Genomic DNA, 14,553 nt, shown 5'->3' on the forward strand with positions numbered 1-14,553 from the left:
AAAGAAGAAAGCCCAAACTGACCTATTTTTCCTAACTGTTAACATGTATGTCAAATATAACAACCTTTTAAACAGAACATAGGTTTATTGAGTTTCAGTAATTCAAAGAATATCTTTTACAAGAACAGACTTCTCATTAGCAGGAAAGACAATGACTTATTGAAGCAACACCATGCCAAAAATAGACATAAGGAAAAGGATATTCTTGCAAGGGAACTTTTCATCAGACACAGGGAAGAATAAAGTTTTAATAAATTGCTGTAACTACAGCTTGTATGTATACATACACATACATCATGTATGTAGTAACACAATGCATGGTTATTGTACTCTAAAGCAAGTCAGAAAAGTATATTCAAATTCTAGAATCCTTCCAAATAAAAGAGCCAACTGTCCTTTTCACTCAATTATATATATGTATTTTTAAACAGTATTTGCTCCAGACCATCACTTGTCAGGCATAAAATTCCCTGGAATATCTTACATTGTAAAAAAGCTGTTGATATTACACTATAATAATAAACAAAGGTGAGTAACCCACACAGAGCATACTACAGAGATTTACTCACAGAATTAACAAAATATATTAATGGAACTAAGAAAATATGGGGAGGCCACAACAGCTCTGTGAATTCCAGACAAAGTAGGATTTTTTTGGTCACAATTGGCAGCAGGATTTTAGGGGCATCTTCAAAATATTAGGTGAATCTTCAAAATATTAGGTGCTGGACAAATGACTTTCAACACCACATCTCGCTTAGATAACCATAAGTCTTGCATCAGAATTTTCCATGAAAAATATGGAAAAATAATCTCTTTAAAAAAAAAAAAAAAAAAAAAAAAGGTAACTAGAAAGATGGAAAGAAAAGAAATAATCTACAGATTGGACTTTTAAATTTTGTCATACAAACTCTGCAATAGACCAGGAGAGAAAATCAGGTCTGGCAGGGCGCAGATGAAGAACAGGCAGAAGCCTTCTGTTCTCCCCATTTTGCTATCCTATGGTTTCAATTGCTTCATAGGCTTTGTCAGGACCACCTGCTCACCAATGCTGAACAGAGCCTAAAAACAAGTACTGTGGAATCCTATACTAGAAGTCCCTCTTGTAGATGATAACTATCAGAAACTGCACAGAACAGGAACTCCAAAAGCAAGGATGTAATTCCAGCAATGGTTCACTGACAAATTAAGAAAGTCTGTACTGTTGTAATAAAAACTTATCAGACTTAAAAGAATCTGCAAGGACTTTTAACTATTAGCAGCAGGAGATCAGGTAATGAGTCCAGTGAAATCTCTCAAGTAACTCTGAAACCAGATTAAAAAGGAGATCTGAGGTCACACAACAACACTAATGCCACTTCACTACAACCTTTGCAGTAATCTTGCCTCCAAAGAGGGGGTTACTGGCAGATGGCTAATGTTTCAAGTGACAAAGCACTTCAAGAACATATGCAGGTTTAAAATACACCAAAACATGTTGCCCTTGTGCTATCTTTGACTGCACTGTGAAATGCGTTTAGGTGATTCTGGAAGTTCAAATCTCAAGCATGAGTCAAATATCTGAGAATACTCAAAGCAGAAAATATGAAAATCTATTATTCTGGCATTTCTGAATGAACATTTTAAATCCATACCCATCCAATTGCTGAAAATAAATAATGCAAGTAATAACTATAAAAACCAAATTCAGAGGTGTATTGACTGACGACAGAATAAAATTCCAGATGAAAAAGAATCATCATTGTTTATCTGCAGAAAAATATCCCCTGAACTGCTCTTCAACCAGCTAACATGGTCCCAACCCTGCAGGCAGGTCACTGCTGGTGTAAAAGGGACATGGCTGAAATGCAAAGTCTAGTGGCAATTTGAAAGATCTGACCACGAAATTTACCAAGGAATAACACAGAAAGTAAAGAGGAAAGGCAATAATACAAAATATTTATTCTGGTAAAACCCACAGCACAATGTCTGAGCTTACATGGATCAGGTCATTTGGCTAGTTTTCAAGAAGAATAACAGTCTTAAGTTAGGTGATATGCTTTATAAATTGCTACAGACCTCCAGGGCAGTGATAGAAACTAGATCAGAAATATGTTTTCAGAGACAGAAAAGCTCAGAATAAAAGCCAAATTTCTCATCATAGTGAGATTTTAATTACTTGGCTACTGAAAGCAAAAGAGCCATATGCAAGTCAAGAAGTCAAATATTTTCTGAAGACACCGTGAACTGCCTTTTATACAGTTTGTAGAACAACTAACTTGTCTGAATGTTACATTAGACCCAATTCCAACAATTACAAGTATGTGAAAAATTAAGTCTGTGATTTGTTAGGGCTCAGGATTACAAAATCTTTAACTTTGAAATGCAGGGATAAGTACTAGAACAAATACAAGCAATTTATTATTTTCCCTATATAAATTTGCCTTGTGAGGAAATAGAAATAAATGACATTTCTTCAGAATTATGTAAAGAAAAAAGTTACTAATCAGAAGGATCAAGATATCATTAAAATGCTTTAGGATTTTGATTGAAATTCACTCCAGCTAAGTCTTTCTGGATAAAGATGAATAGAGGCTAAACCCATTCAAGCATTAAGAAGAAGTCTGTTTAAAATAAGATCAATTTGGGAAGGTGCCAGGTAAAAACATTAGATTAGTGGAAAGTACCAGAAACTAAACAGCCATAAAAAAACTTAATTAACAACAAAATGTTCTTCAGGTAAATTAAACTCTCTTATGGTAATACAAAGAATTCTGCATTCTGATCACCAGTAACCTTGGGAAATCTTCCATATGCAACAGCTGTGTGACCCAGTTTCCTATGATCAAGATCGTAAATAAGTTTGTTCTATGTAAATCTAAAGAAACTAGAATGACATCTGAAAGATGTACTAGAAAAAAAGGCTTTTACATGAACAATGAAGGAGAGAAAATAGTGAAAACCTTGAAACTTAAACTATTCTGAGTCTCGGCAAATAACTTCTGTTCTCCCAGCCAATTAAGATTCATGGTGACAGCGTGCATTTTCTAGCTGCTATTGCAAATCAACACATATGAATCACAACTTAGCATCTTCTATAGCTGTCAAACTCTATTTTCTAAACCACAGAAACCATAATAAGAGCATTCATAAATTTATTGCTTTCCAGTATTTTCAGAAACACCTGCAAATATTTCAGGACACCTTTGCTCAATGTGTTGCCAGCAGTAGTTACCTGCAGCTACTCAAATCAAACTGCCAAAAGTAAAATAAAATCAATGCTAAAATGTGAATTTCAAGTAATCTATATATGTTGAACTCATTATCATAGCATTGTTTTCTCTGTGTCTTCTTTCATTCTAGAAGATGGCTGACATCCATTTTTGCAGATGACCATTTTCCAAAAATATATTAACCCAAATTAAAATATTTCTGCTCCTTCTGTCCAAGCTGGTGACCTCTACATATGGTATGTAGGAATAGCTCAAGACCCAGGCCAGTTTAATGGGGTTGGCCAGCTGAATGAAAGCTATTTTTATCAAAGATTAATGTTTTCCTATAACACTGAAGGCAGTTAATCTGTACTTATCATCAGGACATTAAACTTGCATGGAACAGAACTTCAGAAACATCTCGCAAGAAGTTTATTTCTTTATTATAACTGATCTGCACTTTGCTCATTATTGTCTGGCTTTGTTCTGAATCATAGTCTACTATTAAATTATTTTAATATTATCGTATGAACAAAATTAACAAAAGGTCTCCAAATCTTCAAAATGTGTAAAACAAATATACGCACAAATACAATGTCTTTCATTCTATCTAATTTTACAAAATTTGTGTCCAGAAGGAACACATTTCCTTACCGCACAATCAGGCAATTTCCATACAGTTGGGTTTTTTTAACTGTTAACAAAGATTTCAGTGAATTTGATACCTACATAAATAAGGATAAGTAGCTTCAACGTCTCTAAAACTTATGTTGACTTATTTAATAATATCTGTTTATTAATTTAATGTAATGACATTTATTTATTCCAACCAGGGGTTTGTTATGTTTCCAAGTATTACAGTAATTTCACGAATACAAGCCGCACCAATTTGACCAAAAGTTTGGTGGAAACCCGGAAGTGCGGCTAATATTCGAGGGCGGCTAATACATGAACAATATTCTAAAAGCTGGCAATACGGAAGTGAGAGCCCGCTGCAGCCCCAAGCCAAGCTGGAGCCTGGCCGGCCCCGGCTGAGGTGGGAAAGCCTGGCAGAGGCGGGGCGGGTGGCAGAGCCTGAGCCAGCAGGGCGGGGCAGGGGGGGCGGCAGAGCCCGGGCCAGCAGGGCGGGGAAGCCCAGGAGAACTGGGGCTAGCAGTGCAGGGGAGCATGGCAGAAGCAGGAAGGCCGGCGGGTGGGGCTGCCTGGCAGCGAGGGAAGCCCAGCAGAATCGGGGCCAGCAGCGTGGGGGAGCCCGGCGGTGCGGGGGCCTGCAGTGCCGGCCAGGGCGAGGAAACGTGGCGGTGGTGCAGACGGGAGGGGGCGGCCGGCGAGCCTGGCAGCGGCGGCGGCAGCTGGCCCGCCGGCAGGGCGAGTAAATGCAGCAGCGGGGCGGCCGGCGTGCCTGCCAGCGGCGGCGGCAGCTGGCCCACTGGCAGGACGAGCAAACGAGGCAGCGGGGCGGTGCTGACGGGAGAGGGGGGCCAGCGAGCCTGGCGGCGGCAGCAGCCCTCCAGCCGGGCGAGCAAATGCAGCAGCGGGGCGGCCGGCCCGCCGGCAGGGCGAGCAAACGCGGCAGCGAGGCGGTGCTGACAGGAGAGGGGGGGGCCAGTGAGCCTGGCGGCGGCTGCAGCACCCCCCGGCTGGCCCCGTCGGCAACCATGAGCGGGCCGAGCCTTCCTGGCCCCGCCCCGAGCCAGTAAAGCCCGCTATGCCGCGATCCTGTTACTAATTGGCCAATTTGTGAAAGCTGCGCACGGATTCTCGCTACGAACGAAAGTGCGGCTAATATTCGGGGTGCGGCTTATCTATTGACAAAGACAGCAACATTGTCGAGGCACCGGAAGTGCGGCTTATACTCCGTGCGGCTTGTATTCGTGAAACTACTGTATTTCTATATTTAATTCCACTTCAGGGTATTTTGGAAATACACATAACTTCTTAGAAGCTTAAAGAAAATGGAGTAACCAAGTTTGCAAATTGATGAGTAGCGCCCCAATCGGTTCAAATAAAATCCATTAACGTTACTGTCAATAGAATAATCTGTTATATACTACAAGAAGTGGAAGAAAATGACAGGAGATATTTAAAAATTATAAGGAGGAAATTATTCTGAATATAAATTTCAAATATCCATTTTCAGGTTGGCCTGTTTACTATGTGTAGGGTTTTAGAATGTCTAGAAGTTCCTTTACACAATCATTTGAAGGTAATGTTTATTAATGTAAGTTTATTGACATAAAATTAATAAAACAATCAAAGATCCCTACCCAATTGTAAGCAAGTACAAGCTCCAAACATTATTTTCACAGTAACAGTTTCAAAATTTTAAACAAATTCTTTAGTCTTTAGTATTGCTTATACTTTTTCACAAGAAATTCAAGTATAAAATCCAATTTTCTCTTTAGTATATGTGATTCAACAATTTCAGATAAGAGTTTATTTTCTGACGTATTTTGGATATTAAAACCTGTAGTGCATCCCACAGAAAATGGAATGTGCAAGCACAATGAAATTTTCTTTACTAAAGGACTCTTAAGACAGTAAAATTGTCTAAAGAATCATCATGAATTGTTCACATCTGAGATTGGCTGCTTTTTCACTGCCTCAGATCTGGCCTCCTGTCAGTTATCATGCGCTTTTTCATGAACCACAGATATTGTTTGTAAAAGAAATCCACAATCTCAAGATCATTCTTCATTTTTTCTATCTCATTCCTTTACCTGCCATCTTTTTCTTTTCCTCATGTAATACTTGCCACATTTTCTTATTCTCTTCCAAGCCACATTATATCTGTAGTTTGTAGTTCCTACACAAACATGAGCTCCTTGGTTACCTTTCCCCACTGTGCTGAATTAGCACTACAGAAAGAAAAACCTTTTCTCAACAAGTGATTACTATTAAGCACAGCAGAACAGCAGCAGAACAAGAGACCTCACTTAAATTAGAAAATTGGGGGTTGGTAGGCAAATTCGCAAGTTACTGCATCTGCAGTTTTCAATTAACTACTCTTTGTTGTATTTACAAAAACTACTGAATCTCATTGGAGATTAAAACCAAACAAAAGCTCCCAAATTATGCCTCCGTGAAAGGATAACACCTCAAAAGATGTAGTCATTAGTAAACTTAGACAATACATTTTGTTAAATCAGCTCTCTCTTTCCTTCCACAAGATATCTGAATTCTTCAGCTCATTGGCATTAGACCTTCCAGAACAAAACGAAGAAGCAACACCTTATTACATAGCATACCCCTGAGGCTACTCCAGAGCAATGGATGGGCCCCTGCAGACCTGCTGTGCCACTTCTGTGCCAGCACTCACCCTCATCACAGGTACAGCTGTGTAACTTCGTGGGAAACACTCTTTGAACCACCAGCAACTATTAGGGAGTCAGGAAGAAGCTTTAGGATTGCTCTTGAGTTATCATAAAAGAAGAGCAAGAAGAGCAGCCATGCACACTCAATGCCATTTGTTCCTACAAACCTAAGAATTATTTCCTTACATCCAAGGAACTAATATAAAACTAGTCTTTCTGAGAGAAATAATTCTGGCCAGTCCAGAAAGTGATTTCTGAAATATTCTATCCCCTCCAAAGGCTTTTTCTACATTGGAAATAATGCAGGTCAAGGTATAACACCTGATTTTAACAGGAGTTGTAAGTGTATTTCAGAAAAGCCTTTTTTCTTTTGTTGCCCCAGTGCTTTTGAAAACATTTATACCATGTGAGTGTGTCAGACATAGAAATGAAAAAACAGAGTAACAGCTTTTCCCCCAATTCCATCTTTTCTCTACAACACAGCTGTTGTCAGAAATATAGAAGTAATACTGGAGACTAGAACTGGTAACTCTGCACAGAAAGTTTCAGATAGATAACCCAAAAAGCATGTTTGCCTATCAACAAAGCCTAGGAGCAGAAAGGTTCTTCTGGAAGGCACTAAGAAACTGGTTTGTTTTTTTCCTTCCTCTGGGAGGGTCAAACATCACATTGTGTCTTTAAGGCAAGTTCAGAAACCATAGAAAACCTCAAGTCTCCAAGCAAAGGAGCACAAGCTTGTAACAAACAGCAAAAACAGAAGTGCCAAAAAACAAAAAGACCAGAATACTAAGAAGATGGTACCCCAATGTGCCCAGAAGGAAAAAGAGCAATGTATACGGCCTAAACACTAAGATAGTCCAATAACACTGCCAAAACTAAACTTGAAACAAACAATTGGAAACTTCAAACACAAATATGGATTGATGGAAAAGAAAGGAGCAGAATATAAATATTCAGGGAACAAAGCAGGCAACAAGACTGAGGAATCAAGTATCTCAACACAGAGATATCCAAATATGAGCAAGCCAAGAAGAAACACCAGTGACTTGGTTGTCCTGCAGCAGAAAAAGCTGCTGCCGGTGGGAATTGCGCGCCCCAAGCAGTGGCACAGCAGAAACCTCTGTGTCAGTCTCCAAGGGAAGCGAGCTCTGCAGGGAGGTGCAGGGGCAGTTTCTCTCTCTGCTCTCCCCACAGACACAGTGTGGGGCCCTGGCACAGACTGTAGGTGCCATGGTGGGAGCAGCGCTGCTGCAAGGCCCCGGGCTAGGCCGGGCTGGCCAGGCTCCCCTCACGGCTGATTGCCACCGGCACGGCACCCAGGGGACAGCAGCCACAGTCCCACAGTGCCCAGGGCAGGGCAGCCTCAGCAGGGCACTGAGAGCTGCTGCTGGCACCGCAGCACAGCCACAGCGCCTGGCACAGCCCTCCAGGCCCTCAGCACACCAGGACCCTGTCCCCTGAGCAGCAGAGAGAAGCTGAGGCATGATCAGCATATTCATTAACAGGCCTCAGGAGCGAGCAATTAGCGAGCCACACACAGAAACACTTTTTAAAACACCATTTTATGTCTGGCAGAGAGAAAACAACTAAAACTCCCAGTAGCTGCTCTTGCCAACATCATTGGAAAGATAATTTCCTCCACTGCATCCTTAAAGATTCTTGAACAGATTTCTTAATAAAATCACAAGTAAAATATTGACCAAGTCTAATATCTAATGTTTTTCTCCTGAATTTCACTACTATTTATAAGGGAGACCATTTCCAAAAATTTTCCACATCCAGGATCTGCACAGCTGACAATATATCAGCCTATGTTTCGACACAGCAGTTAAGTCTTAAAGCATAGCACTCTGAAGAAACTACAAATGATCTTCATTATTAAGCAAGTAGATATTACCAGCGCCCTATGAGCAAGCATTAAAGTGCTGGCAGAACAAAACCAACATCCACAGATCAAGGAAGGACAGAAGTATAATTAGTTCAAAGTTCTAATCTTAATTATAAATAACTAATAGGAAGCTTCATAATTGAAAGCTTCCACTCATGATAATTTTTTCATGCGCAATTTAGGGATCTGTCATTGCAGTCAGCACGGAGTTATGAAAGCACACTCTGGCATTGGGGTGTCCTTGTTTCACATTTGAAAGGTTTACCAGTGAGAATCAGTGAGAAGCTTTCATGTCAAGAAAGGAATATGTCTAAATGGAAAGGAGAATTAATGAAAACTTTGGAGATTCAAATAATTCCTTTAGCTGTTAGTTTTACACGTATTTTAGCCAACTGGCCCATGTGCAGAAATGTGCAAATACTACAAGGGAGGCATCTTTTTCTCACACATTTACTGGACACCATAAAAGAGTCTCCTCAAATTCACCTTTATCATCAGTGCTGGAGCCTGATTTCTACTGTGAAATGAAAGAACATTTCTGCACCACATATACACCAAGACACTCATCTACAACACTTCATAGCCTGCTGCTGATTATACCAAGATTTCTCATCTGGTTTTCTTTTCTGTGAACAATTACAAGCTAAGGCACAATTTTTAAGACATTTAAATATACATATCTACATGTCAATATAGCTGAAAATTTAGATTAAGTACACCCCAAGAAAAAGCACTTTGCTCAAGGTACTAGAGAGGTGTTTGCTGGTTACCTTCTGGGCACTGACAGCTGAATCCATTGAGGTGGGATGAGCAGGTCCCTCCATTCTGGCATGGCTGCTGGATGCAATGATCAATCTCTGACTGGCACAGGTCTCCAGTGTAACCTACAAAACAGCTCACAATATTCAGAAGATGGAGCAAAAACAAGGGTCAACCACTAAACATATTGCTTGGCCATCCAAATAGTACCATTGCTTCTCTTGAATCAAATTAACCAATATAAGCAAAAAAATCCAGGACAGTCTCTTATTTCTTATAAAATGAGGTTTCTAATTACAACATATACTTCACAGGAGAAGCATAAAAAACCAGCAGAATTCTAGAGACTGCATCCATTGTATTTTACCAACCACAATATTCTGACATCACTGGTGAATTGGCAATAGATACTGGGTCCTCGTTGGTACTCATATACATAACCAAAAAAATAGAGTCATTTTGGAATTATTTTCAAATGCAACTTGAATCTCAAGTTAGCAAGGCTTTAAACAGAAATTAACACTATGAATTATTTGTGCATATGCTGAATGACTGTCATTTGCTCCTACTTCTGGGCTTCAAAAAGAGTGTTTATTTTAAGTGGGAGCTGTGAAGAACTGCTCAGCACAGTTGCAAACTCTTCCAAATAAGCTTCTATAAGTTCACAAGCTACAGATTGTGTGTATTATACTATTGGACCATAAGTTTGCTTTGTTCCATATGTCTGATGTCTGTAACACATCCCCAAAAAATGAACAAACTTAGAATACAATCTAAATCATTCTGCACTCCATACCTAAATTTCATACCAAATACCAACCACACATTCCCCTTTTATAATTTTGAATTACCTCCAAGAAAATATCTTAGATGCATGACTGAAGAAAAAAAACTACATACTACACACAGACACAGGGAACCTTACAAAAAATAATGAATATCTTCCATAATGAGCAAATTTAACTAAATGGCTGGTGTTAAAGACTAGGAAGCTATGACCAGATGAACACTACTATGAACAGATATAGAAGAGAAAGACCCCAAGGTGAGACAGAGGACATACATGGATAAGATTTAGCTGATTCAGAGGAGAAAAAGTAAAAAGAAGGGGAAAATCCCTCCAATGGGGGAAACACTCACAGTTTTATTAACTAATTATTTTTAATGCAATCAAAATCAAAATTGGTATGGTTTTTGTATGAAGTAAGACCTATACCTGTTTAAATTTATGATGTCACCATAAAATAGTTGTCAACACAGACAACTTATTAGAGTTGCTACAGCACCACTACAGGAAAACATCTGTAAGACTTTCTGTATACCTTGCATTTTTACATGCTATAGAGAGCTAAGTTATGAAACTATTCTCTGCAATCTGCAATGCAAAACCTGAAAAAAGAAACTGCTATATATTGTAAAATGATCCTATTAAATCACCTAAACTGGAGGAAAAAATTGAACTTGAAAGCCAGGACATATGGCAGATTCTCTTGACTGGGTTGAAGCATTTGCAGGGAGGGGTCTCAGCTTCACTCTGGAAAACTAGTGATCTTCTGTAGTTCTAACTGACCTCAAATTCACATAAATTCTACAAAAGCAACAATGAAGTATTATAGAAGATTGCATTCACTGACTTCTTTCATCTATAGGCTTCAAGCTTTATAGTTTGCACATTCAGCTGATTATTTTTATGAATTGTAACACAGTAGTGAATGTGCTTAAGTAGTTTAAACATTCTTCCATCTCTGAAATGTTACCAAGTTTGTGAAGGTTCAAAATTACCCTGGAATTCAACATGAATCCAAAAGAACGTGGCACAAAGGCCAAAACGATTGTGCTGCTCTGAATCTTGCTACAAGAATTGGACTTCCTGCAATTGTCAATACAGCTTGCAGGAAAACTCATTAGAGATAATATTTTATGAAACATTTATAAAAATAAGTATGTCCCATCTTATTACCACCTATAGTGCAGTTTTTGTCCATCTGAAAGAGAATATGACTCAGGAATAGCATCCTAAATACATTGCAGGACTAGAAATGCAGAGGTACTAAACAATCACCAGAGAAGGGGGGGAAAAGCCAGCTTTTTGGTGAGATACACACTAGGAATTGTTACACCTCTGCATTTTGTGCTGATATTTAACTTCATATTATTTTCTTCTTTCAGAATTTGGGAAACATGATCATGTCACATATAAATGTTTCTGAAACTTGCATAAGCAGATAGATGAGATAATTAAACTCTTACCCACAATTTTCTTTAATATTTTTCATATGAAATTAATTTTATTTTTTTTTAAATTCAAAGTTAAATGAAAACAGTTAGTTTTCCAGACTCTTTTTCAGTGTGTGGACACAAATTTTGGTGGATAAAATGATGATGGGTAGAAACACAAAACACTGAAGGTGACAATGATTGAGCCATTTGAATGACATTAGACATCTGATATGTCAAAAAATCAAGAAGAATTATTTTAAAAAACCAAAAAGTTAAACCTAAGATTATGTGTGGTGGTCACAGAACCCTTCTGGGAAAAGAGATGATAAAGAAAAAGCTGATATAAACTGAATTTTGCTCATGTGTTTTTAGTAGGTAAAGTTCCAGTAGTTATGATTAATTCCCTCATAGGGTTAAGGTACATACATGTGCTTTCAATGGCATTTTTCACCAGTGAAGAACTTCCCACTGCCCTTATGTTGTTGTTGCATTTTCTGTCTGTTCTGGTATCAGAAGTTGCACGGTTCACTGCTCTGCAAAACTATATGCACCAAATGTCAAGCAAAGCTGCATTATTCAAGAATTCAAAACCTACCAGGCAGGCAGCTGCAGGTGAAATTGTTCCTGTCATGTTTCTGTGCTACATCAGTGCAGGTTGCATTGTTCTGGCAAGGTTGGCTCTGACAGGCATCAAATTCTTCACACAGGGAACCCGTATATGCATCTTCACATTCACAAAAAAATGTTGCCTAAAAACAAAGAGGGTATGTATTTCTACTTCACAATAAGTTATGTTTTCATTTAATACACCTCTGAACAAAGATGGTTTGGTTTTCCTGTTCATGACAGCAGTAATTGCCATAAATACACAAATTGAGCAAAGTTACTCCTTGAAATACTAAACCTGCACCAATTCTACAGCTCAAATTTTTAATAATTTCATCTAGACAAGGAGTCTGGGATCATATCCATAATATCTAAGTAATTGTACATTTTTTCTGCCATTTCAGAAATTAGATATAGGCTGAAATAACTGTCAGAATGAATAACGTGCAGATTTACTGCAACAAAATCCTACTACAGATATGCACTCTTAACATGACAGGCTCCCAGAATGGTACTTCAGCCCCTTTCAGTTCTGTAAAATATGTCTTCTTCTGAGTGTATTCATTACCTTTTCCAAACTTTGCTGCTTAATAAAAATCAAGACTACTACACCTCTTAGAGGTTTAAAGTACCTACAGGAGACTTGATATGGTACATTTTTGTTGGCACTAAAATATTAAAATCAGATTTAAAAACTGTTCAGGTGACTAAGATTAAGGTCAAGGAAATCTCCAAGAAAAGAAGCAAGGAAAGCTCTCTCCTCTGTATGCATTTAGGTGGCATTTGAATCTTTGTTCGTTAAACACTAGATGGCAACATCACTCACTCTCTGTTTCAAAGCCGGATCTTAAGGGCTGGAATGCAGCTGTCCCATGAACAAACATTGGAATGCAAAGTGCAGAACATGCATGGAACTAGAAACAAAGAGATGGGGGCTTCTATTTTTGCTTGGTTTTGCTTCATATGAATAAACAGCTGTGACTTAAGTAGAAAATAATCATCTTCACATAAATAGAAAACTTCACTTGGTGAACTCTAGATTTCTCTCTTCTTTACAAATATCACACTGGTAGAGTTATATAAGAATAAATATAATACAGCTTCAAAACTCAAAACCATGAGTATGTTATTTATCAGGAGTGCCAGAAGCACTTCTTAATCGTCAGTCTATACATGTTCTGGAATTTACCCCAACCTCTTCACAAAACAGCTCTGAATATCTCACACATCATCAATGACAGGTTTCCAAACAAGGCTCAGAAAAGCAGGTTACCCAAACAGAGACAAAATTATTATACTCACATAGCACAGTAACTATCTTTAAAGATAATTCATGTGAGCTGTCTACAGAGACACAAGCAGCATGGCTCTGCCTGCACTAAAAGCTCATCATTACAATGTAGACATTAATACACTTAAACAATGCAACCATCAGTCATTGCTTCAACAATGATGGTGAAACAGGAAGTTAAAAAAGACTCAGATAATATATCTCTCCAAGACTTTGATGTAGGGATCAATTTACCATAAAGAGTGGTTAACAAAATGGGGTTTGAAAGTTGCAAAAGAAAAGCATTGTAACACTTCAATCTGTAATATCTAATGACAGGTAACAGTTCTAAGACGTTGACAAGGTATTCTGTGGAGAAGATTAGGTTATCATCACTTACGTCAATTGATACTATTTTTTTTTCCTGAATACATAAGATGTACTAATATATTTGAGGAAAACTGAGTCAAGAAGCAGCTCCACACCACCACTATGCTAGAATTTATGTCACTAAGAACTCCAAAATTATCCTCTATCAATCAAGAAATCATCTGTGTATTTTACTTGATTAAGTGGAAATCTATTGTTTAATTTTGGATTGCAATTTTTTTTTAATAAATTGCTATTATCCAACTTTTACCACATTATAAATATAGTTGGAATGTAGTACTTGTTTGCTGTTCTAATTAGGAGAGTAAAAAAATCTTTTTTTTTGCTATAGCAAAGAAGTTGTTAAGATGACCAGAACAAAACTAATTTCTACTCTCTCTTACTTTTAGTATTTAGTTCAACTCATAGTGAGTCACTATAATATTTGAGAAATATTGTATGAAAATTACATAGTTCAGAGTATACTGTACTTAGGAAATTAAGTCCATATGCAAGACAGCATACCTTCAGGTATACATGAGGGGTTTTATAATCTACCTTTTTACAGATTATTATCAAATGGATCTATCCCAAAGCTTCAAGCCTGCATAGAAGGCATGGAAACCATCGCTATTCAATTCAATATATTATTTCTCAGAGCAAGCAGAGGCCAGATACTTTTGTGTAAATATCATGGGTTCAAAATCTAGCAATAAAAGTTCGTATTTATACAGTCAGCCCATATATATTTTATATGGGAGAGCCAAAGTTATTGAGCAATCTGTGAGAGAAACACACAGTTACATAATTGTAGCACTCACAATCTATGGATGGCCCAAGCTCACTTCAAAATCTTACATGAAATTGAAATTCACACCAGACAAATCGCTCCCCTTTGGGTTAACATCAAAACTTTTCTCTTCCATGAACTGCTAA

General features: G+C 38.2%; 1 protein-coding gene across 1 annotated transcript in view; it reads right to left on the minus strand.

The window, feature by feature from the left end:
• Positions 1-14,553, minus strand: part of DNER (delta/notch like EGF repeat containing) — a 119,319-nt gene that overhangs the window by 25,610 nt on the left and 79,156 nt on the right. The window contains exons 6-7 of the mRNA XM_033068974.1: positions 11,968-12,121; positions 9,164-9,277 (exon numbers count right to left, since the gene is read on the minus strand). Of these exons, the coding sequence (XP_032924865.1) occupies positions 9,164-9,277; positions 11,968-12,121 (268 nt within the window). The remainder of the gene's footprint in view (positions 1-9,163; positions 9,278-11,967; positions 12,122-14,553) is intronic.

Source organism: Catharus ustulatus, chromosome 10 (assembly GCF_009819885.2).
Source record: "Catharus ustulatus isolate bCatUst1 chromosome 10, bCatUst1.pri.v2, whole genome shotgun sequence".
NCBI lineage: Eukaryota > Metazoa > Chordata > Aves > Passeriformes > Turdidae > Catharus > Catharus ustulatus.